We start from the raw sequence: 23,188 nt of genomic DNA on the forward strand, positions 1-23,188 counted from the left end.
ACTAAAAGTGGTCAGTTTGAAAATCGTTTTAAAGCGGAGTTTATTTAAAAAGTCCTCGCCTTCAAACTAGCACTGGCGTTTTCTTAAATAAAAACATGGAGATATACATGTTTTTTATATCCGGTTCATACTCCCCTACTGTGCATATAGTTCGCCCCCTATGAAACGGCCACCCTGGGGAAAATAGATAGTGGCCGCTTTAAGGGGGCTGGCCGCTTAATAGAGGTGAAAACCATAGAAAAGCCCCCATCGGGAATTTGATAACTGGCCGCTTAATACGGGTGGCCGTTCAAAAGGTGGCTGCTTATTAGGGGTTTGACTGTAGTTTAGATTGTTTTACTGGTAACCCGCATGGAAAAAAAAATATTTTAACGGTTTATTGCTTCGATGAACCATTTACAAGCTCATAAGCTCCTTGCTTTTGATTGGAGATCTCTCCGGCGGTTTTTTTCAACATCCCACGTGTTCTATTGAAAGTGTAGATAATATTGTTTCATATTTAGTTATAAATTCATCCATTTATTCATCCTGTATTTATCAAAATGAATATAAATGAACACAACTGAAAATACCTCTAGCTGTCACCGCAAAACGATCTCTTTTCTACATTATATATGCATCAATAATGCATTCTCAGATAGATTTCCCGTTCTTATCGATGCATACATACATACATATCTTAACTGACCACTCCCCCAATGGGGCTTTTCAGGGCCAATGAAACCAAATGATGAAACAAATAATGCAAATGAACATAACATGGTTAAAAATCCCAACTGGCGGGAGGCAGACCAGTTGGCTATTTACAAGCATGACCGAGGAGTTGAACTATGGTCTATCGAGAAACAACTCCGGCTGAGTGGTCAGAGCGGGACTTGAATCTGCGACCTCCGGATTTCAGGTCCGGCCACCTAACCACTCGGCCACGCTGCCTCCTATAAGCTATATATCCACATACTTACACCCACTTTCAGTGTTCAGTTTCAAAGACCGGCTCAAAGACCGTTTAACTGTGAAACTGGCAATTTTTCCGGTTATTAGCGGAACAAATAACAATTAAATGATAATTACTGACCTCAAATTAATGAAGGAGATTGTGGACTTTGTTAGTCTGGTCGCTCGGCTCTCAATGGCGACTTCCGATAGAATTCGGCCGCTGCCGCTCAGTTAATATTCGAAAGATGTAAACATTCAAAACAGTCAATTTATCTATTTATTGATTGATTGATTGATTGATACTCCTAGCCTCAGTTTGATGTCAAATAAATCCATCTTTCATGACATAAAAGTCGAGTTCGACCATAAAGAAGTCAGTTGTGCTTACATTTTTGACGTAGGCCAGGTTACATAGCATGTCGAGCTATGCACGTAATACTGAAAGCGGGTGAAACACAGTGATTAGTGGCAAGAAGTTCTAAGATCAAGAACACAGTACAAGCATTGCCTTCACACTCGATTAGGAATCCTGAAGTTGTGCTGCAACAGCGTAAAACTGCTATCAATTTCTTCAGACCGGAAAAACGTAATAAGCACGCGCGAGTTTTGGCCTCGTGTCAGGCGTCCCATTGCAGCCCACATTATAACCTGAGCCCGCAAGTAGGGCTAGGGAGGGACAGAAAGCCGCGCAATACGTTCTTCAGCTCTGAAATAAACTTCAGGACGATAAATCGACTTTCGAAGCTGAAGGGGTTTCCTAGGGATTATGGGTTAATTTCTTTCTGTTCTCTTGTATATTGCATTGTAGTTATGTGTAATTTGGTAGTTTGCACTAAGTATACTACATTAAAACAGGAATTATGTAAACTGTGTTTTGCTTGTCTTGATCTTGGATCGTAACAAGCTTAAGCATAGGAACATTTGTTTTTTTTGGTGCAATTGTTCGTCACTGAAAAAATAGATTCAGAAGTCTCTTTTATCACCTAATAACCTAGAAAAGTTTACATTCAATTAAACAAAAATCACCATCGACACTGTTCATGCGCAGTCCTTGTGTAACTCAGTTGACCGGTGCATTCCACGTGAACGGAGGTCCTGGAAGCTCATTCTCGTTGCTATAAACAGCACATTTCTTGAATTCACAAGGCTTTGTGTACCAAGCGTACCTTAATCCTTTCAGAACATGCTGAGCAGGGCATTCTCCAGTCAAACCCACAGAGTTGAAGTCTCGCGAGAGAATCTTGGCCTGTGTGATCATGGATTGTGTCTCGTGTTCAAGCGATGTGCAGTAGTACTGTAGACAACAAAAGGAGTTGGCGGTAAAACACTCACCTAATTTTAACGGCACAAGATATATACGTTTTCTTACTTTCCAGATGGTTAATTACAGTCAAAACGGATGGTCAAGCATTCCTCCTAATACCGTGGAACCCCGTTAACAGATACAGTCACCAACGGGCCATGAAAATGTGATCGTATGAACGGGGTGGCCGTATTAACGGGGTAGGGTCAAACCTCACGACTGGTGTAAATTGAGTGATTTCTTAACAGATACATCACACATGATCACAATTATAGCACTTCTAAACATAGTAAGCGTCCGGAATGCAGATATAATTTAACAAAAACTGAAACTTGAATCAATGTATGAAATATTAACAATGAAAAGATGAACATAACTGGTTCGAGTGGCCGTATAAACGAGGAAAAATTATAAAGGATTATACAGGTTGAGATTTCAGAATTTGGCCGTTGGCCGCATTAACGGGGTTTTCTTACAAGAAAATGTATGGGCTTTTTGTCGGGACAAAAGAGTGGGTGTAATAACGAGGTGACCTGAGGCGGGGTTCCACTGTACCAACGATGAAGTAATGAATTCAGCTTCGTACATTGTTTCAAACGTCTATTCCTCAACTGAAAAGTTACTGATCTGACCTTCTTTGTAAGAAAAGATCACTAATAATCGTTAGACTACAAGAGAAAGCAAACAAACAAGTTACTAATCACTCAACAAGAGACTCCTCGGAAATGTAGCCTCATTCTTAGATGATCCGATGTTGCTGACCACTTTCATAAGAAGAGCTGACCAACTTGCACCACCCTGGGGCGGACTACGGGGCTCGGGGGGGTTTCGTTGAGCCCCTAAATTAAAAAAATGAGACTACAACACGCTGACTTGGCCTCGGAATGTCAGAAATCCCATTCAGAGGACCTCAGTTTCAGAGTTTTTTGGGACCCCCCTACAGGGACCCCTTGCAGCGGTCTGTATCTCGAACCCCCTTCTCTAAAATCATGAATCCGGCCGCCCCAGCCACCTCAGAATCAGACTACATGTACCTGGAATACAGAACTTTGCAAATAAACTGCACCTCAAATCCGTGTCCTGATCTCAGTTGAATGCCTCCTTTACCTACACTCTCATGCTGATATTTCACAGTAGTGTTCCAAGTTGTTGTATTAGCCACCGAAGTAAATATGACATCAGAAACAATTGGCCCAGAATAATATACATCAATGTCTCCATAAGCAACTGCTCGTCCAGCAAGCGCCAAACGGAAACCGACATCTTGTTTATCATTTGGGTGAACACTGCCATATGGCGATGATGCATTTCCCAAATCCATGGCAACAGCCATAAACACATTTTGTTCTCGGAGGTTAGGAACATAACCATAGTTGGCTGTCTGAGCCCAGCGAATAACAGGAAACCCATCTGCAACAACTGAATCATTTCCAGTGGCAGACAACTGAACAAAAACAAAATACACAACACTAAATAAACCAAATTCATTCATGTGCTGAATGAATGAAATGGTGTCCAATGAATGCAATGGTTCCACACTGAAAGTCAATTCTCACATTTTCTTTTTGAGAATCAGGCACAACTTTCCTTAATATTCAACTTTTCACAACCAACACACTTATCAGAATAGCCATTACTTCTTGAGTTGACGAATCAATGATGCTGGCCCCAGTAGCTCTAAGGCTCAATAGCACTATCCACCGGATACATCGCTATCCAGTGGATGAGTGATAACAAAACAAACCACACTAGAATTCACTGGATAGTGATTTATTGGGTGGATAGCCTTATCTACCTTTTGAAGAACCTGAACAGGTCATGTAATGGCTTCAGCCTTTGGTTGCCATTTCCGGACTTTCACAGGAATTTAATCGTCATCGCCTGTTGTTCACACCATTTAGTGGTGTTACATCATAGCAAAATCGCACGTTCTGCCTGACTCGTTGACTCGTTTATCGACTTTTTCCAGTTCAACTGCTGTTGTATTTGATTATCAGGTAATCTTGCATGTATTTTTTGAATGTAGTGCAAAGTGTTTTGAAGCAATAATGCAGACCAATAATTTAACGAAAACAACATATTATGTTCAAGAGACTGACTAATGACTAATTGGTAACAGGACATTGTGCCTTTCAAATTTTGGCCTGTAATTTGGCCTGAAATCATACTCATGATTAACAAATTTGCGGTCGTCCGATTTTGTTACCGGTAATCACCTGTATGATCAGAGACCAAATTGGACTCCACTCAGTCCTATTACCATTATTAATCAATACATGATAAATGACTAAAACACTAGCTCAGTCTTAGCCTGAACCCCTCCCCTTCTATACTAATCAGCTTAGTGAGAATAACTTGAACTTTGTACCTGTACAAATCCAAAAGGATAGTCAGGTGCTGTGAGTTCATCTGTGCCATGAAACCACTTGGATCGCCAATCGTCAATCATGGCTGGAAATGTACAGTTGTATGTATATGGTTCATGAGAATTAGCTTCCCCTTGATACCAAATTGCACCATATATGGTCATGTTAAGGAGAGGATGGATCATAGCATTGTACAATACAGAGTGTTCATAAGGGCCAAAGAACTTCTCCTCTTCAGGTGACAAGTACCTCAACACAAAATACGTACTAATTAACAAATACACTAGATTAAGTATGTACTAAATAAATATTGCCAGGGGTGCATCCAGGATTTTTCAAGGGGTTGGCAGGTACCTTCGGGTTCCAGAATCAATGAGGCAACCCCCAAAATGATTGGAAATCGTGTCACTAGAAATAATGGCAATGCCACAAAGTAGAAATAACCATGAGGTACCTGTCCTGCAAGTTTGCCTTTATTTCTGCCATAATATTCACAGCCTTTTTCAAATTTTTTTAGTGTTTTGCTTCTCTAAAAGGGGGGTGGCTAGCCACCCAATCCACCCCACTCCAATAAATCTGCCCCTGTATTGTTATTGAGCAAACCATCCCAGCTTTACATTGCACACAATACCAATTTCATCTCAATTCAAAAGTGTGTGGTCCACCATTTGGCCCATCTTGCACAGTGCACAGTCAATAGAAGGTTGATCATCAGCACAAAAATGTTTGACAAGAAAAAATCTTTAAATGGGAGAAAATCCAGCCATTAAAATGCACCTACTCCACAGGTCACATGTGGAAAATGGATGGCATCTAGCCAGATCTCATTTCCTGATCCTTTGTGATCCTACAGACTGAATCAAACCAGGTTAAAATGATTCACCCAGCCTTGAACGTCTGTCAATATTTGTGAGAGAAAACGTTGCTGGAGCCCTTGGACTCCAGGTATCTGTGAAATGTCCCAGTTTATACTAAAGTGTTTTGTAAATGTTAAGTGAGCCTATTCTGACTAGAAAACAACCCTTTTCCAACTTTACAACAAGCTCTTATCTGCCACTACTAAGTCCTATGTACTGAGTTAAGGTGAGTTTTCAAGAAATTGTCTGAGGGGTGGATTTAGTAGGGATTGGATTACGTGGCTAGCCAACCCCCTTTTGGAGAAGAAAAATATTTAAAAAATTGAAAACAATTGTGAATATTATGGCAGAAATAAAGCCAAACACTAGACAGGTGCATCATTTTGGTATAACAGTTTGCAGTTAGGTTCCATTTCTCAAATTGCAACACAAAGGGAATATGCTCCATTAATTCTCCAACCGCAAAGTACCAGTCACCATCCCCCCTTCCCCCTTGAGTATCCACCCCTGCAGGGATGGATCCAGGACTTTTCAAAGGGGGGGGGGGGTTGTTAGTACTTTGGGGTACCATATGATATGATACAATAACTTCATTTATACACGGTATTTCCGTCAGTCTATTTATGATGATCAACTAGCTACCTATCTTCCTGACTGCTTTTCATGGAGGCTGTGTAGATAAAAATTTACTTAAAACTGTGGCGACTTAGTTTAGTCTAGAACTTAAAAAAGTTTGGTTGTGTTAGTTCAATAGGTATGTTTTTTCAACAACTGAGTTCCACTGTATGAATCAAAGGAGCATGCCCACAAAGTGTTTCAATTTGAGAATTAAACCTAATTTAAAACTGTTACACCTGAGATAATAGCAATGCCACAAACTAGAAATTACAATGAGGTACTTATCCAGAGTTTTTGCCTTTATTTCTGCCAAAATATTCACAATCTTTTTCATTTTTTTGCTTAGCCAAGAGGAGGGTGGCTAGCGACCCAATCAACCTCCCCGCCAAAAAAAATCCGCCCCTGCCCTGTGCCCACAGTTACACTATATTGAGTTCAAATCCATCAGCTACAAGCCAAATTATCAATTAAAAGTTTGTGGTTTGTAGTTGTCATGAATAGGTACACAAGCACAGAAACAAAGTGTCCTATCCTAAATAAGCACCAACAGCAGAAATCTAATAAGTCCTCGGCACTTATTAAGAAAATGTGTATAATATAGTTATCTAGCCCAGCAGCACATTTCCATTACTTACAGGTGATCTACTTTATCTCCAGTTATGTTGCATTTCTGTAGAGCATCTGGAGAGGACCAAGCTTCAACTGGGGTGCCGCCCCAGTATGTGGCAATTAATCCAATAGGTCTTTTAAAGTGGTCATAAAGGTTTTTACCATAAAACCAACAAACAGCTGAGAAATAGTTCCAGACACCACCATTGACAGTTTCTATAGAAAAAAAAAGCTGATATTTAAATACTTTCTGTATTTCCATCAAACTATGGAGACATATTTGGAAGTTTGAGAGAAGGAAAAATGCTTCGAGAATACAAGGCAAGTGCTCCCGCTGCTCGTTTTCAAGAGTTCTCCAAAACATCTGGAATATTCATTCATGTAAATTCTCATTGCTAGAGGGATCCATATCTCAACAGTTTGTGTTAGGTCTGTTTCTGTAGAAAATAGAAATATAACTCTTGGCAAAAGATATCCTCCAAGGAAGATAGAGTTTCTTACCAGCTGAAGCTACACTCCAAGGTTGTTTGACTTCTTTCAGTTCATATAAAGGAGTACTTGATTCTATTTGATATGCTGTAAACAATCTTATTTCTGGGTATCTGTTTGCCTCTTCAATTGCCTTTGAAGCATTTATCACCTAAATTGGATTGAATAAAAAACATATTTGGTTCACCTGTTAAACTTAGTAAAATGTGGTCAAAATATTCGAAATTTAATTTTTTTTCTTTTTTTTTTTTTTTTTTTGCTCTTTAGTTGGAGAAAGCATTCAAGTTAAATTTGTGAGAAAAAATACAAAATCTTATAATAAAACACAAGATATGCTAGGGAGAGTTATTATTAGAGTGGTAATGGAACTGGTAATGGATAGCAAAAGGTGTAATAATTTGATCATTCTTTTTGGTGGCTTCTTATCCTGGGGGGGGCAGGGGGAATCCCATATAAAAACCCTAAGAGGTACCAAGATCCTGTTTTGTGGGTGTGGCTTAACTTGATTTTTTCCAACCCTAAGCGGTACTAATTCTAAAACACCACATTGTCTCCTGTCATATTGTTTTCAGCTCAGTACACTAAAAGGTACTGCAGATCAGCTCCTGCTGTGGACCTTTTGAGGCTGAACACCCTAAAGGTCAACACACACGAGGGGACTAGCCCCTGCAACAAGTCACGGGGACAAGTCCCATCATGTGAAAAAGCCATTTTTTCCACAAAGTCTAGTCGCAGGGACCAAAATTTGGTCTGTACCACAAGACCCATGAATTTGAACTGGTTTGAATTTTTGGGACAAGTCCCTTCAACTTGTTTGTCAAAAAGTTTTGTGTGAACTGTTCATGAGTAAATTACCTGCGACCAGTCTCTTCATGTAACCTCTTCAGGGAACTAGTTGCAGGTACTAGTTGCAGGTACTAGTACCATCATGTGCGCCGACCTTAAGAGGTAGCAATACTGCTTTTTTAAGCCCCTCCTTTTTACATGGAAGTCACCCTCCCCCCCACCCCCCAGCTTCCCATATTTCACTTTTGCCTCAACAAGCTCCTCAAAATTTCTGACAAAGAAATCTCCATCAAATCTAGGGAAAGTATTTCAGTTACTTAATCAAGCTTGCTGGGTCATGGGAGAATCATTAACAACCACTATTCTTCCCCCATGGTCTTGGCACTAGGTTAAAAAGATTTACATGTACAGTACATTTTAATGTACTATACATGTTAAAAACATGTTACTTTGACTGTTATGTGTCTATCAATGTTATGCCTGGGGGGACCCAGGGTATACACATGTGGGGCATTTGACTTCCATTGCTTTTCCCACCCTTGGGAGTCTGTGCCCTAAAGTGGGGGCATTTGATTTTTTTGCAAAGAAGATTATATATCATTATCACATGTGCTCATCTGTGTGGCCATCTTGAAATAGTTCTTGTGAAGAAGAACACTGGTGAGGTGAGCAACTGCTTTCAATTAAGAAAACAACCACTTCTCACTACTCAGTTTCAATATAAATTGATGGAACACCCCACTTTGTGGAGATTGTGTGGATCTTAAATAGTTATATTCTCACTTTTCGTCAGACAATTAAGCGTTGAAATTCCACTATGTTCCATACATTGACACCAAGAAATTATGCCTATCTTGAAATAAATGGATGCCTACAAGGCACAATGCTACGGTGTTACACTACGGTGGGGATATTTGATCTAATGTTTGTATTTTAACCAAAAATTCTTCTGAAAAGTCAAATGCCCCACATTTGCCCAGGGTCCCCCACCCTCAGGCTTAACAATGATAGATGCATTACTAAACATGTTATTACCTGGCTAACTGTAAATGCCATATTACTTTGCCCACTGCAAACCCAAACATCACCAAACAAGACATCTTTCAGTGTTATAGTCTCTGCGACATCATCCACTACTGAGGTAGCTGTTATGGTGTGAGGTCCACCAGCACCTTGAGAATCTAAAGCAACTTTCCATATGCCCAACCCTTCAGGACCTACAACAAGTTGAATACAAATGGGTCTTAGGGTGGGATGGTTTGCTAAGGATGAACTTCATTACAATGCAAGTATTTGAACCCTCCTTCCCTCACTTAGAACAAAATAACTCACTTAAAACAATTATTTAGAAAAACAGAATGGGTTACCACAAATGAACCAACTGCATATTCTAAATTTTAATTGATTTTCAGCTGGATTTGGTTTGGCCATCACAAATTGAATTTTTCATGCTTAAATGTTCAGACAAGAAAATTAATAATACTAAGATAATTTACCATCAATGATGGATTTGTAAAGTGTATGCAGTGTAGAGGAATCAAAAGCATACAAATTCAAGGAAAACAGTCCCCTATTTACCCTCACATAGTTTAAACTTTTGTTGTAGAAATGCTGTTTGGATGTTTCAAAGTCATTGATCTAGCAGTTAACACAAAGATCACCATCCATTGTTATAAATAATTTTACATTTGACTGATTGATTTTCTTCTTAATAGTTAAGCTAGAGAACAGTTGCACTGTAAATTAAATTTAAAGAATAAATTAAATTTAAAGAGTGTATTTTGTATGTTTCTGTACTGGGTTTTAAGCATGCCAGGAACACTACCCAGTAAATGTCCAGAATTTTTATGATCTTAACAGTAGTTTCAAATTAAATAGAAAAAAAATGTCATGGTCCATGTCAATCTACAGGTGACAAATTTAACATTTTACAACTAACAGTGCTAATAATTGACAGAGAGAGAGAAGTTGAAACATCAGTTGAAATAGCCATATTCCTCTCTTGGCTCCAACCCTTCTTAAAATTCCAGATATCAAAGACCACCCCGGCCCCCCGGCCCCCACCCCACCCCACCCTTGGCAGAATTTCCAGGTACCTCCAATGAGCCATATATTGGCATTTCCAAGAACCACAGAATGGTCAAAAATTGTGATGACATGCAAGGACAAATGATATGTAAGGTGAAAAGTACGAAAATTATGGAAAGTGAAAGACCTTAGCCTGTGAACAAGTTCCCGGTGAGCCCAACTGAAGCGAGGGAGCCTGTAGACATTCTATTGATGCCACCATTCCATGATACTAGGATCTGGTATCATGATATGATTGGTTAAACCGCTGATTGCTGACATCTTTGAGATAAATATTTGACAGATCTTTGTGAAATGCAGTTGACTGCCCTACATGACTTCTACGGTGCGTGACAATTGTGCATTTGTTGTTCTCTGTTAATTTTCGTTCTCTCAACCCTTCTGTCCTTGCCGGGAGCCTGTTCACAGGCTAGAAAGACCTCTTTCCCTTAACTTCCTTTCTGCCACCCTGACAATCTGCTCCCGTGTGTCGTACGATAACAACCCAGAATGATCAACACACTATTTTCTGCTGCTGTGATCTTAGCATAATCGATGTTAATCACAAGTTCGGGTGTTTTAAGGGACAGGCCATTATTTTTTGAGGAGGATGGGGAGGACAATTTCCAAAAAAAATATTTCTGTATAGTAAAAACTGCTGAAAAAAAGATCATGCAAGGGGAGCTAAGGGAAAAACATTGAACATGTGGTTTTTACTATCCAGGTCCTGTGTTTGACCGAAAAAAAAATTCTTGCACAAACTACAGGTGAGAAAAAAATTCATACCCGAGAAAACTGCCCAAATCCCCTCCCTCCCCCGCCCCCCTCTAGAAATACCCAGGGGGAAACAACGATATGGAGAATTTCTATGTTAATAAACCACCTTTTGGCAAACTCAATAGCTAACCTGTGACTACCTCAGTCGTTTGAGTTTCACTCCCCAACTGGACGACAACTTTTTCGCCTATTTGACCGAATCCCCAAACCTTTGCGCTGAAGGGTTTCATCTGTAGAACCATGTGGTCGCCATAAATGTTTGCAAAACGAAAGACACTTGAAGAATTTACCCTCTTATTCAAAGAATCGGCAGTTCTATACGAAGCCAATGTCGCATCCAGCACGAAAACTATCCAACACAGCTTAAACGAAAACATGCTTAGAAGTGGGAGGCCTTGCAGTGCATCAATAAGTAACGCAGGTGAACAAAACTCGTGACTGTCATTCACATTCTCGTCCCCATAGCCCTTTTCGCTCCTCTTAGCCAAGGCCCGGATGAGAATGCGTCATTCAAAATGCCGCGCGAACCAAGAGGGTTGGGAACGACTTTTCTTTGTCGAACAACAGAAAGTGATTTGAGAACTGTGACTGATTTCAATAATAACTTAATCGGTGGTTATATAATATTATTATGATCTAAAATGAACACTGCACTTTGGGAGAGATCACTAACTTTGGTTGTGTACCGGTACACAGAGGGAATAACCATTGTACTCCTTTCTTTACGAACCTTTGTTTAGCCGTTAAGGTATCCGGTCATTTCGCCCCATGGTCATTTCGCCCCCAGTCATTTCGCCCCAACCAAAAGTCACTTCGCTCCATACAGAGGTTACTTCGCTCCATGATATAATTTAAGTGTATATATGCTTACAAGATTGTCTCTATTTGCCTAGCTGATGTTATAATCGTCCCATTTATAAATACGATCTTGATCAACTCGGATCGACTCGGATCGTCTCGGATCATGAAAAAAACATAAAATTAAATGAAACTGAAATTTCTACCCGTTTGAAGGTTAAAATTGCGGTCAAAAATGAGCCAAATTAAGAAAGACTCGCGACGTTTCTCCGTGTCGTGCTGTGTAGTCAAGCCGCCATTTTGTATTGTAAGTGTCCACCAAATTGATAGTTTCAGTCATAACCCATTTTTTGTTACGCTGCGTGATTTCGCAGAAATTCGCTTTTCTTCCGTTTGGTCAAAAGAATAACCTCACGGCAAAAGAAATAACTTCACGGCAAAAAGAATAACCTCAAGGCAAAAGTAAAAGACTCACGGCAAAAGGAAATCACCTCACGGTGAAAAGAATAACCTCACGGCAAAAAGAAATAACCTCACGGTGAAAAGAGTAAAAAGAAAAACCTCACGGCAAAAGAAATAACTTCACGGCAAAAGTAAACGGCAAATAGATAAACCTCCCGACAAAAAGAAAAAGGACAAAGAGACTCACGGTGAGGCTGCCGTGGGGTTATTTCCTTTGCCGTGAGTCTTTCTGTTTTGCCGTGAGGTTATTCTTCTGGCCGTGAAGTTATTTCTTTTGCCGTGAGGTTATTTCTTTTTGCCGTGAGGTTATTTCTTTTGCCGTGAGTCTTTCACTTTTGCCGTGAGGTTATTCTTTTTGCCGTGAAGTTATTTCTTTCGAGGAACTCTAAAACATTAAAATAATACTTTTTCTAAGACATGAACTGTTCAGATAGCCAAGTTCCCCGAAATAAGTCACTTTTTAACCATCATGACAGCTTTCTAGGCCGTCATGTAAATGCCGCGTCACGCAAAAGTTTGGAAATTCAAGCGTAGTGTATCACAAAACCAAGAACCCATTCGGAGCGAAAATTTGTATAAATATTAGTTTTCAGCTGCTCTTATACATCATTTAAGTAAAATCTCAGGAAGATCAACAGTTTTTTGGTTCGAATTTTGGTGTGTTGAATATTGTTGGGTCTTTTGTATCGGTTCTCGGGAACCGGTACACGAGGACAGAACCCTAACTTTACAAACATTGATTGAAAAGAGATCGTGACATTGATCGTGACAAATACCGCGTCCACGTTTTCAGGTCCAGCGGTAAGTACCATTTTGAAATCCGGGAGTTTGATGTTGTTGAATTCGTTTCCAGGCAACACAATCTTCCTTCATGATCTGTTGAAGTTGGAAAAAGCGATTTACTGCTGAAAATTCTACCAGTTTTGTAGCTAAAATCAAGAAACAGTCAGTATGGTAGGTGGCAGTTATTTGCTATTCTGTATCCTAAATGCTATGGGCTTGCTATAATTGAACACATTGTAGAAATAGTTGCCATATTTCTGAATTACAGTCGAACCTCTCCACCTCACTCGAAGAAACCAGATCAGAATTTATATAAGCTTAATCTTTACCTCTGTAATACAGAGAACTCCATAATAGGGGCACGTAGCTCTGTCCTTTCGGTTTCCCTATGTATAACTTTATTTAGATCGTACGGGAATTCATTTGGCAGTGAGAGATTTCTATGAATAGCACTGGCAACTCTGGCATACATAAAAGAAAAGCTTACATGCAAGCTAATTACACATATAAAGTTTATATGGCTGTAACATCAGGGATGTTTTGAAAATAATCTTCTGTTCTAATGAAAAACCTTTATTTACTAAATCACAGAAGACTGGCATGTGTTCATATTTTTCTTTCTCTACCTTTCAAAGATCTTTGGACTATTGGGTACAGTAGGTTCCTCTGTGTTCACTGATCATGCTTTTCGACTGAAATCGGTCCTCTGTCTATATCTTTGCTGGTGTTCATTGTATGTCAAGCAAGCTTTGTAAAGTGATTGCCGTGTTTGTTTTGTTTTTTTATTATGCTGCATGCTTGTTCAATACAGTAAGTAATAATTTCTTGTTGTGCTGCCTTAGCCACCAAAAAAGAAAAGTGGAAAAAAGAAGGGCAAAAAGAAGTCTGCTAAATCCAAGACTCCTACAATAGTGGATGGAATCAGCACAGAGGAAATGAGCAAAGAGCAACTTGAGGAGCACATTGTGAGATTACGAGAGGAATTAGACAGAGAGCGTGAAGAACGGAACTATTTCCAACTTGAGCGAGATAAGGTGAACACTTTTTGGGAAATCACAAAAAGACAGCATGAAGAAAAGAAAGCAGAGCTTCGTAACAAAGACCGAGAAATGGAAGAGGCAGAGGAGAGGCATCAGGTGGAAATCAAAGTATATAAGCAAAAAGTGAAGCATTTGTTATATGAACACCAGAACAACATTGCTGAGCTCAAGGCTGAAAGTAAGTGATCAAGAAGAAACAATGCGTTGGTTACATCAGATCTTTGACCGTCATTTTCAAGCTGAAGCCACTCTTTATTACACTACACTTTGTAGATCTGGGGTGCATCTTGTCTATCAACCTGACTTGAAAACCCTTAAGCTGAATTCATAGCATAGGCAGCATAGTGATCAGACAACAACATTATACAGTCTGAATAATTTAGCTTGATATACTGTAGATATAGCCATAACTGTTATGTCTGACTAAGATTGAAGATATTGTTAGTACATACATGTACATAACAGCTTGTATAATGAATAAAGCATACACATGTAATCATGTGGTGTGAACTGCACTGCAGGGATACTGACATTGATACGCATCATGTTTGTTCAGCACTGTATGACGCCATACATGTATGTTTTCGAAGGTGCTGTAGCTTTGAAGCTTGCTCAAGATGAACACAAAAATAATGAACAAGATCTGCGAAAGAACAAGAGATCGCTCAAGGTTTGTCACTAGTGTTTCTTTTAATGTGATGGACATTGTGTGGTTCTAAGATTTTCTGTGGGTAGCTGGTTTATGATGCATAAATTCTTTACAAGTTCCTAGTTTACAAGGTATTTTAAATAACATTTAAATGGTTTGATTTCAGGTGGAACTCAAAGAACAGGAACTTTCTCATGAGGATGTTGTTAAGAATCTAAAGAAGGTGAGTTAATTGACAATCACGAATAATTGAAGAAAGTTGCTGTAACATTTCATAAAATACATTTGTGTGTCTGACTGAAATACAATTTGGTCTTGGTATTAAACAGTTGTCAATGCCAGGTCTTAAACTTAATTATTTTTTCGTCAATAGGGCCATGATGAGCATGTGACTAGACTCAGACAAGACTTTGAAAGACAAGTTAAAGGTGAGTGTAGAGTACGAAAATATCCAGACCAACATGAAAATCAAACCAATCTGCACATAAATATTTTTGAGTTAATTTAACCAGTAACATACCGGGGGTTTCATTAAGGGCCGTGCCGGTTGTGAGGATGATTTTGGTCACCTGGTTAGACCATCTAGAGGAAAGTTTTTCTTATCAAGAATTTCAGTTCAAAAAGTTTTACCTACCTGTGCAAACCAGCTGCCCTTCTGCTGCAGTGATGAAACCTCTGCATACTATATACATATACACAATTTTTGTTGTTGTTGTGGTTATTTGCAAGAATTTTGGCCTAAATCTCAGATGCCTCTCTCAGTTGTGAGAGATGTTTAGGTTTGAAGGCTAGTTATGATTCTGATAATGATAATGATAATCATAATAATAATAATAATAATAAAAATAATAATAATAATAACAATTAAAATACTTAAACAGGAAGCCCAATTCACCATAAGGTGCTCTTCAGTGGGACCCTGTATAAATAAATATTGAAAGTTAAAATAAAAGTTAAGTTAAAAGTTTAAAAGCTAAAAGTTATGTACATCCAACGATAAAAACATTGTAAATATAAAATAATAAAACCAATCACAGTTCTAGCGTAAGGTTCACTTTAAAATAACCTAGTGAGGAGGTGTCACATGTCTCCTGAGATAAAACGTTCCAGTCAGTGATACCATTAGTCACTTACATGTATAGAGAAAATGGACACAAAAAATAATTATTATTGCAATTGTTTTGCATTAATTAGTTTGAACATTGACCCCAGGTTTGATTGATAACTGTGGATTTCTTGTTTACTATTTTCTTTTTTTACAGAAATTGAGTCCAAATATGATAAGAAAATGAAGGCACTCAGAGAAGAACTGGAGCTGAGAAGAAAAACTGAAATACATGAAATTGAAGAGGTATTTTACATCCATATTTTTTCAGTGTTACACATATTTACTGTGAGTCATATTTTGAAACAAATCATCAATATTGTATTACAATCTTTCAGTGTGGTTAAATATTAATTCAAGCAAAGTTAAGTGAACTGAATGTGGGTTCCCCAGTGATCTTTTCTGTTGCAGCCTTTATTTTACTGATGGATGTTCTTTCTTTTTAGCGTAAGAATGGCCAAATTAATACCCTAATGAAGAATCACGAGAAGGCATTCAGTGACATCAAGAATTACTACAATGACATCACACTTAACAACCTGGCTCTCATTAACTCTCTCAAGGTAATAACTTGTTAGTCTTATTTCTTGTATTGCTTGTAGTTTTAGCGTAACTGCCGGTGTAAATAGGCATCACCCTTTGAATGTGGTTTTGTCAAAGTGCACCCATTCCATTCCATTCCGCTCCCTATATACCCCTTTAGCACTGCCTATCACCCAAGGTTACCCATTCTTTCTTCCATTACAGAACCTTTAGAATACATTAAGATCACCTGTTCATGAGCCATCTTTCTTCCTCTTTGATTTTACACCCTTGGATTTTAATTTGAAAAAGTACTGAGTGCAGCCTGTCATTAAGTTTTGAGTCACCAGTAGCCTTGTTCTCCATGCCCGCAGCAAACTTGTTACTTTGTGGTTGAATTCTATCAACAACAGGCAATTTCACCCGTAGCATCAAATGAAAATCAAGCATACTCGGCCGTGACAGGTGTTGTGGGTTACGGCCCTTAATGACAGCACTGCTGCCCCATGCTTAATGAGTGCCCTCTCTCCTAGAAATACCCTAAAAACAGATCATGTTTGTTTCATTTTAATCAGGAACAAGTAGAGGAGATGAAAAAGAAAGAGGAAAGAATGGAAAAACAGATGAATGAAATCATGGCTGAGAACAAGAGATTAACAGAACCATTACAGAAAGCAAGAGAGGAAGTGGAAGAACTTAGAAAACAGGTCAGCGTACAAAAAGAACTACAGTTTAAACTCAAAGCTCAGATGACATGTTTTAACAGTGAAGTGCTTTAAAGAACTGTTGGGTCTGTAGAGAGATCAATGGTGGGATATTTAACTGAGAATTGTTTTTTCTCTTTCTTTCTCTTTAGTTGGCAAACTACGAGAAAGACAAAGCATCTTTAGCTGTAAGTATACAGACCTCTGAGAGTGACTTGTTTTATGTAAAAACAATCTTCGATTGTTCTTGATCAGATCACAGAGGTGCAAGGTTTTCCTTGCTCTTCTATGCGTAATTTGTGTACGTATTCGTAATGATGCAGTCACTCACCAAAATTCACCTGCTTTGTGGTTTCTAAAGCACCAGTTCATCCAAGTCAAAACTAACTCTATCCATGGTAGCTAATTTGAAATACATTTAGGTCATCTAAAGTGTTTGCCTCCACCCCCCTCCTTCCACCCCTTCCCCCCCCCCTTCTTTCTTGCTCATGCCTTCATGGCTATAGACAAGAGACAGCTAGAGATAAGAGGTTTACATCAAGATATCAACAGATTGCTTGCAAACCACTAGATGGAAAGAAGATATACTAGGTTACGTGTAGGTGGTATCTTGGGTAATCATTAGAGTTCTCTGGCCACTTGTCATGGTTACTTTGTAGAGTGCCAAAGCAAGACTCAAAGTCCAGGAAGAAGAACTCAGAAGTCTGCACTGGGAGCATGAAGTTCTTCAACAGCGCTTTAGCCAGGTATGTGTCTACAGTGATATTCTGTATATGCACTTTATCTAGCTAACTTAGTAATTACACCAAGAGCACCCATCGGTTTATAGAATCACAAGGTTCCACAAATGAAGCAAAAGCCATAAAGGTAATTATTTTCCTTATTTTTTTTTTTTTTGCCAAAGAAGCATAGAATTGCTCAGTATATTTATTGAGAGGTTGCATATTGTTGCCAGTTGCTTGGTTATTAGCCATGTCAAGGGTAAGGGCAATGAAAGAAACTGTGCTCAAAACCCTCAGGGAGTAACAAAGGTAATTGATGAGGGAGGGCATCCATTGATCTCATTTGTTCAAGGCTTTGAGTCTGTAGATGAAACCATTGTATAACTTATTCCAGCATCAAAAATTAGTGGTCTTACAGTACATTACATTTGATTACCACATGACACTGACACCATCTTTACACTCATCACTGTTTTTTAGTCAGTGGTATGATTTTCTCTCTCTTGCTCATGATGTAGACTCAAAGTGAACGTGACGAGTTGTATGGCAAGTTTGTGAAAGCAATCCATGAAGTCCAACAAAAAAGCAACTTTAAGAACTTACTGTTGGAAAAGAAACTGGCAACCCTTGCTGACACATTGGAGAAGAAGGTACTAAAGACACTTAACCGGTAGATAACTCTTGTCAAGCAATTTGATGGACTATATACTTCGTCAAATGACTTTCACACAACATAACTAGCAAGGTCGCGCTATCAGACTCAGTATACTTAATGTGCATGGGGATCCAATGAAGCACACTCATAATGTGAGCAAAGTGAACTTCATTTTGCCATTTCCATGGACAATGTGTTAAAATAATTTATTTCTTTCAGCTTTTATTAATCGTGCGGGAAGTTTGGAGAGTGCAAAAGAATCCTCATAGCTGCTCGACGCACAGATGAGCCCAAGAGCAACTCTCTCGTTTTTTTCTAGCCTGCATAGCAGGCGTTTCCAAAAAAAGCACGTCAAGGGAACAAAACTGCCACTGAGTCGCTTGTTCGCTCGCTTGTTTGATCTCTCCCCCCGGACAAAGGAAAGGAAATGTCTGCAACGCAGGCTAGCTTTTTTCATGTTACACAAAATTAATTGCTGTAAGCAAAACGTTATGCAGAAACCATAAGCAGAGATCTGAGTTGTGGGTTTTCCATGGAAGCAAGTGTCCGCAATACCAAGGTTTCCTCAGCTATAATTTGGATTGCCTGAACAATATAGAGCTGATTGCAAAGCCACCGTAATTTGTTCCGCCCAATCAAAGTGAACATGTGTTTGGTGGCCTTCTATAGCCAGTCGTGATCTAATTTATGTAGTCGTACTTTACCGCCTTTTTTCTGCCGGTGACTAGACTTTCTAAAAGTCCTTTCCAATAATTCTTCCCTGACCTGTTGGTTTCGTTCACGCTCGCAACTTCGTCGCTCGAAGATTACCCTCTCGCTTTGCTCGAGGGAGATAACTGAGCGAAGGATTAAGAAAAGGTCGACTTGTGGCAAGTCTAGCCGACCTAGCTGGTGACATGTTTTTCCTTCAAGTTCTCATCGCTTTGTTACACAACACTGTGGTTACTTACGTTTGAGTTCTACCAGTAATCATAAAATCATGTACAGTGTATAACACACTAACTAGTATTTATTTTTAACATTTACAGTACACTAACTAAAATGTTTAAGCGAAACCACATTTTAAAAATTTAGAACGTGGTATGCATGTTCGTAAAAGAAGCTGTTGAAACCCTAAGATTTCCTCTAAACTTTGTTGAGTGTTTGTAATTGACGTGTCCTAACTTGTACTTGTACCATTCGTTCAACAGGAAGCACAATTGAATGAAGTTCTCTCAGCCTCTAATCTGGACCCTACGGCTCTTACTGTTGTCACCAGAAAACTCGAGGTGAGAAGTGTGACAGCAGAGTTTTTACTTTCCTTCAGTAAAGCGCATTGTGTGGGCATCACTTGAAATGAACAAGTCGTTTCTACTTGTCATTCATTTTGAGGTTATGAACCTTGGAGCAGCACTTTGTTTATTGATTTTTTTGCTTTCGTTCAGAGAGACTGGGTTAGGAAGGCAATTCTGTAACACACTTACGGACCTTGTAGTCTTACATGTAGTAGATGAAACTCTTAAAGCTAAATTCAAACTTCAAGCGGTACAGTATGCTATACATAACACACTCGACATGTACAATACTTAGGAATTTTCTTTGCTCTCATTATTGTCGTGGTCATATTGAAGATTTAGCTGAACTTGTCTGAAAATTTTGTTTTAACGGGGCCAGCGTTTAGAAAATACCAGGTTCCTATTTAGTGAATATCTAATTACTGTCAGGTTCCAAATGAGGGTCGGCGATCTAACAATTTGCAGCTAATTGGAGGTCGCAGTTTTGCATTCTCTGACAGTGTGTAACTGTTTCTAGGGATTAGGTGATGGTGGAATATTTACTGTTGAAGTCCTTGTGTTCTTTTCTAAACCAAATCTCACAAAGAAACTATTTTGCCCTGTTTCAGGATGTGTTAGACTCAAAGAACAGCGCTATCAAAGACTTACAGTATGAGCTGGTTCGTGTCTGCAAGGTAAATAACGTGTTTTATCGTGTTGGACACGGTAACATTCTGTTTAGTTGATGCTTTAGATGATTTTGTGTTGTTCTTAGCAGCTAATAGAGGGCTCCAAATCTAGAGCTTGCTCTATCTTTGGTAGAATTAAGTTTTAGCAAGGGCAGGCAAGTTCTCTAACGCTGCTGCCCTTGTGGCGATAGATGTTGTTAGTTTAACATGTACCATGTACGTATAGTAGTACATCAAATCGTATAGTAACCCAAGCAGTAAAATTTTAGAGATATTCATTTTTGGACGCACGTGTTGGGGCTCTAAAGACTAAGAGAGAAAAATATTATAAGCATAAAGAAATAAAGGGTGTGACGGCGCTCTTTCCAGCCTTCCGTTGTCTTTCCCACACCTCTAACTCCAGATTTTGGTTTCATTTCAGGCGCACAACGATCTCATCCGAACATACGAGGCGAAGCTACAGTCATTTGGCGTTCCAACAGAAGAACTCGGTTTCAAGCCCCTGGAGAGCAACATTGGAGGACAACAACTCGGCCGAGGCCCCGCCGGCCTAGTAGCTGCTCCGACTTAAACTACGAAAACGCTATTCCTCGACTGCGAACATTTTTATTTTCAAGGGACAATTTTGTTTCAAATCTGACAGAATCATACATAATATGTAAATAGACTCTTTAACTGTAAAAGTAAGTTTTTATTGTGTGTCGTAGATTATCGTAAAAAATTGTGTTTTACTGTAAAAAAAAAATGTTTTACTGCTTCACCGTGTTGATTTTTCACAAATATACGTTCAGAAACCTCCTCGCCCGGTATGCTTTCATGTTTTTTCCCCCTAAATTTATCCCTTTCTGTAAATACTGTCGAAGCAATATACTTCTCAGTTTCGTTCTCATTTACAATATTGTTTCCTTGCCGACCAGCTATTTGTTATGTAAATATGTTTATCTATTTTCCAAGAACGAACATCCAACTGACAAAGATTCGTACTTCAAGGTTGGAACCTTTACATTCCGCGACGAAAATGAGATTTCTGCTTAACAAACAGCTTTTCGGTAAAAAAAAAAAAAAAGTCGTAATAAATTTTCATTAGCTTTAGCATGGGAGAGGAAAGTTTGTTTGACAACAGACGCCAGAACGTCTGACTTTTAAGTTGTGCAGGAAAAAAAGTCATGTTTTAACACCGGATTATCGACTTAAAGGTCTAGATATATTCTCTTCCTGAAGACTTCTGGCATTGCTTCGGACTTCATTCGAATCATTTCACTTTCATTCCATATTTAAGCGAAATTATCATGGCGTGAACTTTTGTTTACACTCCAAAACAAACCAGTTGTAGAGACCCTTTTTGTGGGTAAATAAACGACTTATTGTTTCTGATTGGTGTGCTTAAACAGCTTATTTTATGATGCAATATCTGGGTTTCAAGGTTCGGTGCACACGAAACCTTTCTAAAACGTAAAACTTGCTAATATCAACTCAGTTAATAGTTTACATTCCCAAGAAACATGAAGAAATGTTTTTGTGGTTTCCTTATACCTTTCAAGATGCACCTTATGCTGAAGAGATAGCCCCGTACAAACATTGACATTTGTGATATTTTCCCGTTTAAATAAGTTGGAGGTGTGATACCCTCGTGAAGCCAATATTGCATCACGGAAAGGAAAAACACTTTTAGATTCGTTCTTTTACATAAAAAATAACTACACAGTTATGAGCAGGAAGAAACGTACACTACTGTTGTGGTAATCAATTTGGAGACAAGCGACTGTTTCGGTTTCAATTAGCATCCGAGAAAGTGTCATGTAACTGGCGTAAAGCGCAAACTGCAAACAGTGGATTTATTATCTTGGCTAGCCTTCTTTCAAAACAACCTTTGTGTTTTTCGGCGCTTAGGAAACAGCTCACTCTCTCTACGTAGTTTGCTTTTCAGTTTCGGGTCTTAAATATATATCATGACCTCCCATTCAAAATAACTGGGAAAAGCCCATAAGTAGGCTCGATTACTAGCCGCTGTTCGGGAAAGGAGCCCGCGCTCCTCCCCCGACCTCAGGGAGGAACGTAGACCGGACTCGAGAAAGCGGCGGAAATCGAGCCTAGCCCATAAGTTGATTGACTTGTGGACCGAATGTCACCGTTGAGGCAGAATTGATAAACTATCGTCTTGACCGGCCTTTTGTTGCATATCAAACAGACGACCAGCAAAAACCCCGGACAAAAACTATGGCAGTTTCCGTAGTTACTAACGAGAGCCTGAATTAGTGTGAATGAGTTAAATGATGAAACCGCTTTGCTTGTTTGCTAGCCGCCGGTTCATGGCCGAAACTTTCCTCTAGGCAGTGCACGAATTCGACCGATGATCCCAGTTGATTCACATTTTTTCTTCAATACCCGTTAGTTCACACTGAAGTCGCTCCAGAAAAAAAAAAGGCTGGTTTTATTTTCCCAGTAAGTCTCTATTTCGTTAAATCGTCCGAATCGTTAGTCTTTCATTTATTTCATTACTGATAAATTTAAGGGTATGTTTACAATACGTCTGAATACTTGGCTTTCAGTATAGTCGAGGCACAAAATTAAAAGGCTTGTCACTGAAAATGACAGCTTTAGAACGAAGGCTCGGAGTCAGTATAATTTTGGATTAGTTTGAAATAAAAGTTTCTCTGATCTGTCCCGGATTTCAATTGTACTGTTTATCTTAACTAATCTTCTTTTAATCCCACCCTTTATGGCTGAAATAGTACGGATAGTCTTACTTAGTTCGACAGCCGAACACGTTTGGTTATCTCTTACGGTTTACTGGAATGTGCCATTTCTGCCTTTATTTCCTTAATAAATTCACTGACACAGTGTTTCTATCTTCCTAATTTTCTATGACACCTTTATTCATTGCGATCACGGAATACTGAATTTAGCTCAGTCAATCCTATTCAGTCATCCTGTGGTCTAGCTGATATTTGCAGTACAGAGACAACTGAACTGCCACGCAAATTACAAAAAATATATT

General features: G+C 39.0%; 2 protein-coding genes across 2 annotated transcripts; one reads left to right on the forward strand and one right to left on the reverse strand.

Moving 5' to 3' along the window:
* Nucleotides 1-32: 32 nt before the first annotated feature.
* Nucleotides 33-12,657, reverse strand: LOC145465241 (sialate O-acetylesterase-like). Its single transcript, XM_081449015.1, has 7 exons — nt 10,939-12,657; nt 9,000-9,181; nt 7,191-7,329; nt 6,716-6,905; nt 4,608-4,854; nt 3,306-3,683; nt 33-2,230 (listed from the first exon to the last, which is right to left on the reverse strand). The coding sequence occupies exons 1-7, from the start codon at nt 11,183-11,185 to the stop codon at nt 1,997-1,999; spliced, it is 1,617 nt and encodes a 538-aa protein (XP_081305141.1). The 5' UTR covers nt 11,186-12,657; the 3' UTR covers nt 33-1,996.
* A 225-nt stretch (nt 12,658-12,882) lies between these two features.
* Nucleotides 12,883-21,562, forward strand: LOC145465369 (dynein regulatory complex subunit 4-like). The gene is made up of 14 exons (XM_081449149.1): nt 12,883-13,022; nt 13,694-14,069; nt 14,482-14,561; nt 14,707-14,763; nt 14,914-14,968; nt 15,803-15,891; nt 16,092-16,208; nt 16,743-16,874; nt 17,024-17,059; nt 17,531-17,617; nt 18,112-18,243; nt 19,439-19,516; nt 20,131-20,196; nt 20,612-21,562. Exons 1-14 carry the CDS (start codon nt 13,020-13,022, stop codon nt 20,759-20,761), a joined length of 1,458 nt encoding a protein of 485 aa, XP_081305275.1. The 5' UTR covers nt 12,883-13,019; the 3' UTR covers nt 20,762-21,562.
* Nucleotides 21,563-23,188: the final 1,626 nt, after the last annotated feature.

The sequence above is a fragment of the Orbicella franksi genome, chromosome 13 (genome assembly GCF_964199315.1).
Source record: "Orbicella franksi chromosome 13, jaOrbFran1.1, whole genome shotgun sequence".
Lineage (NCBI taxonomy): Eukaryota > Metazoa > Cnidaria > Anthozoa > Scleractinia > Merulinidae > Orbicella > Orbicella franksi.

What these genes read in the sequence shown, in the direction of transcription:
- LOC145465241 (XM_081449015.1), bottom strand. Translation starts at nt 11,185, where the DNA reads ATGTTTTCGTTTAAGCTGTGTTGGATAGTTTTCGTGCTGGATGCGACA. An exon ending in GGAGATAAAGTAGATCACCT is followed by an intron (nt 4,855 to 6,715) that starts GTAAGTAATGGA and finishes TTTTGTGTTGAG; the next exon opens with GTACTTGTCACCTGAAGAGG. An exon ending in GATCAGGACACGGATTTGAG is followed by an intron (nt 2,231 to 3,305) that starts GTGCAGTTTATT and finishes TGTTGTCTACAG; the next exon opens with TACTACTGCACATCGCTTGA.
- LOC145465369 (XM_081449149.1), top strand. An exon ending in TGCTGAGCTCAAGGCTGAAA is followed by an intron (nt 14,070 to 14,481) that starts GTAAGTGATCAA and finishes ATGTTTTCGAAG; the next exon opens with GTGCTGTAGCTTTGAAGCTT. An exon ending in CTGACACATTGGAGAAGAAG is followed by an intron (nt 18,244 to 19,438) that starts GTACTAAAGACA and finishes TTCGTTCAACAG; the next exon opens with GAAGCACAATTGAATGAAGT.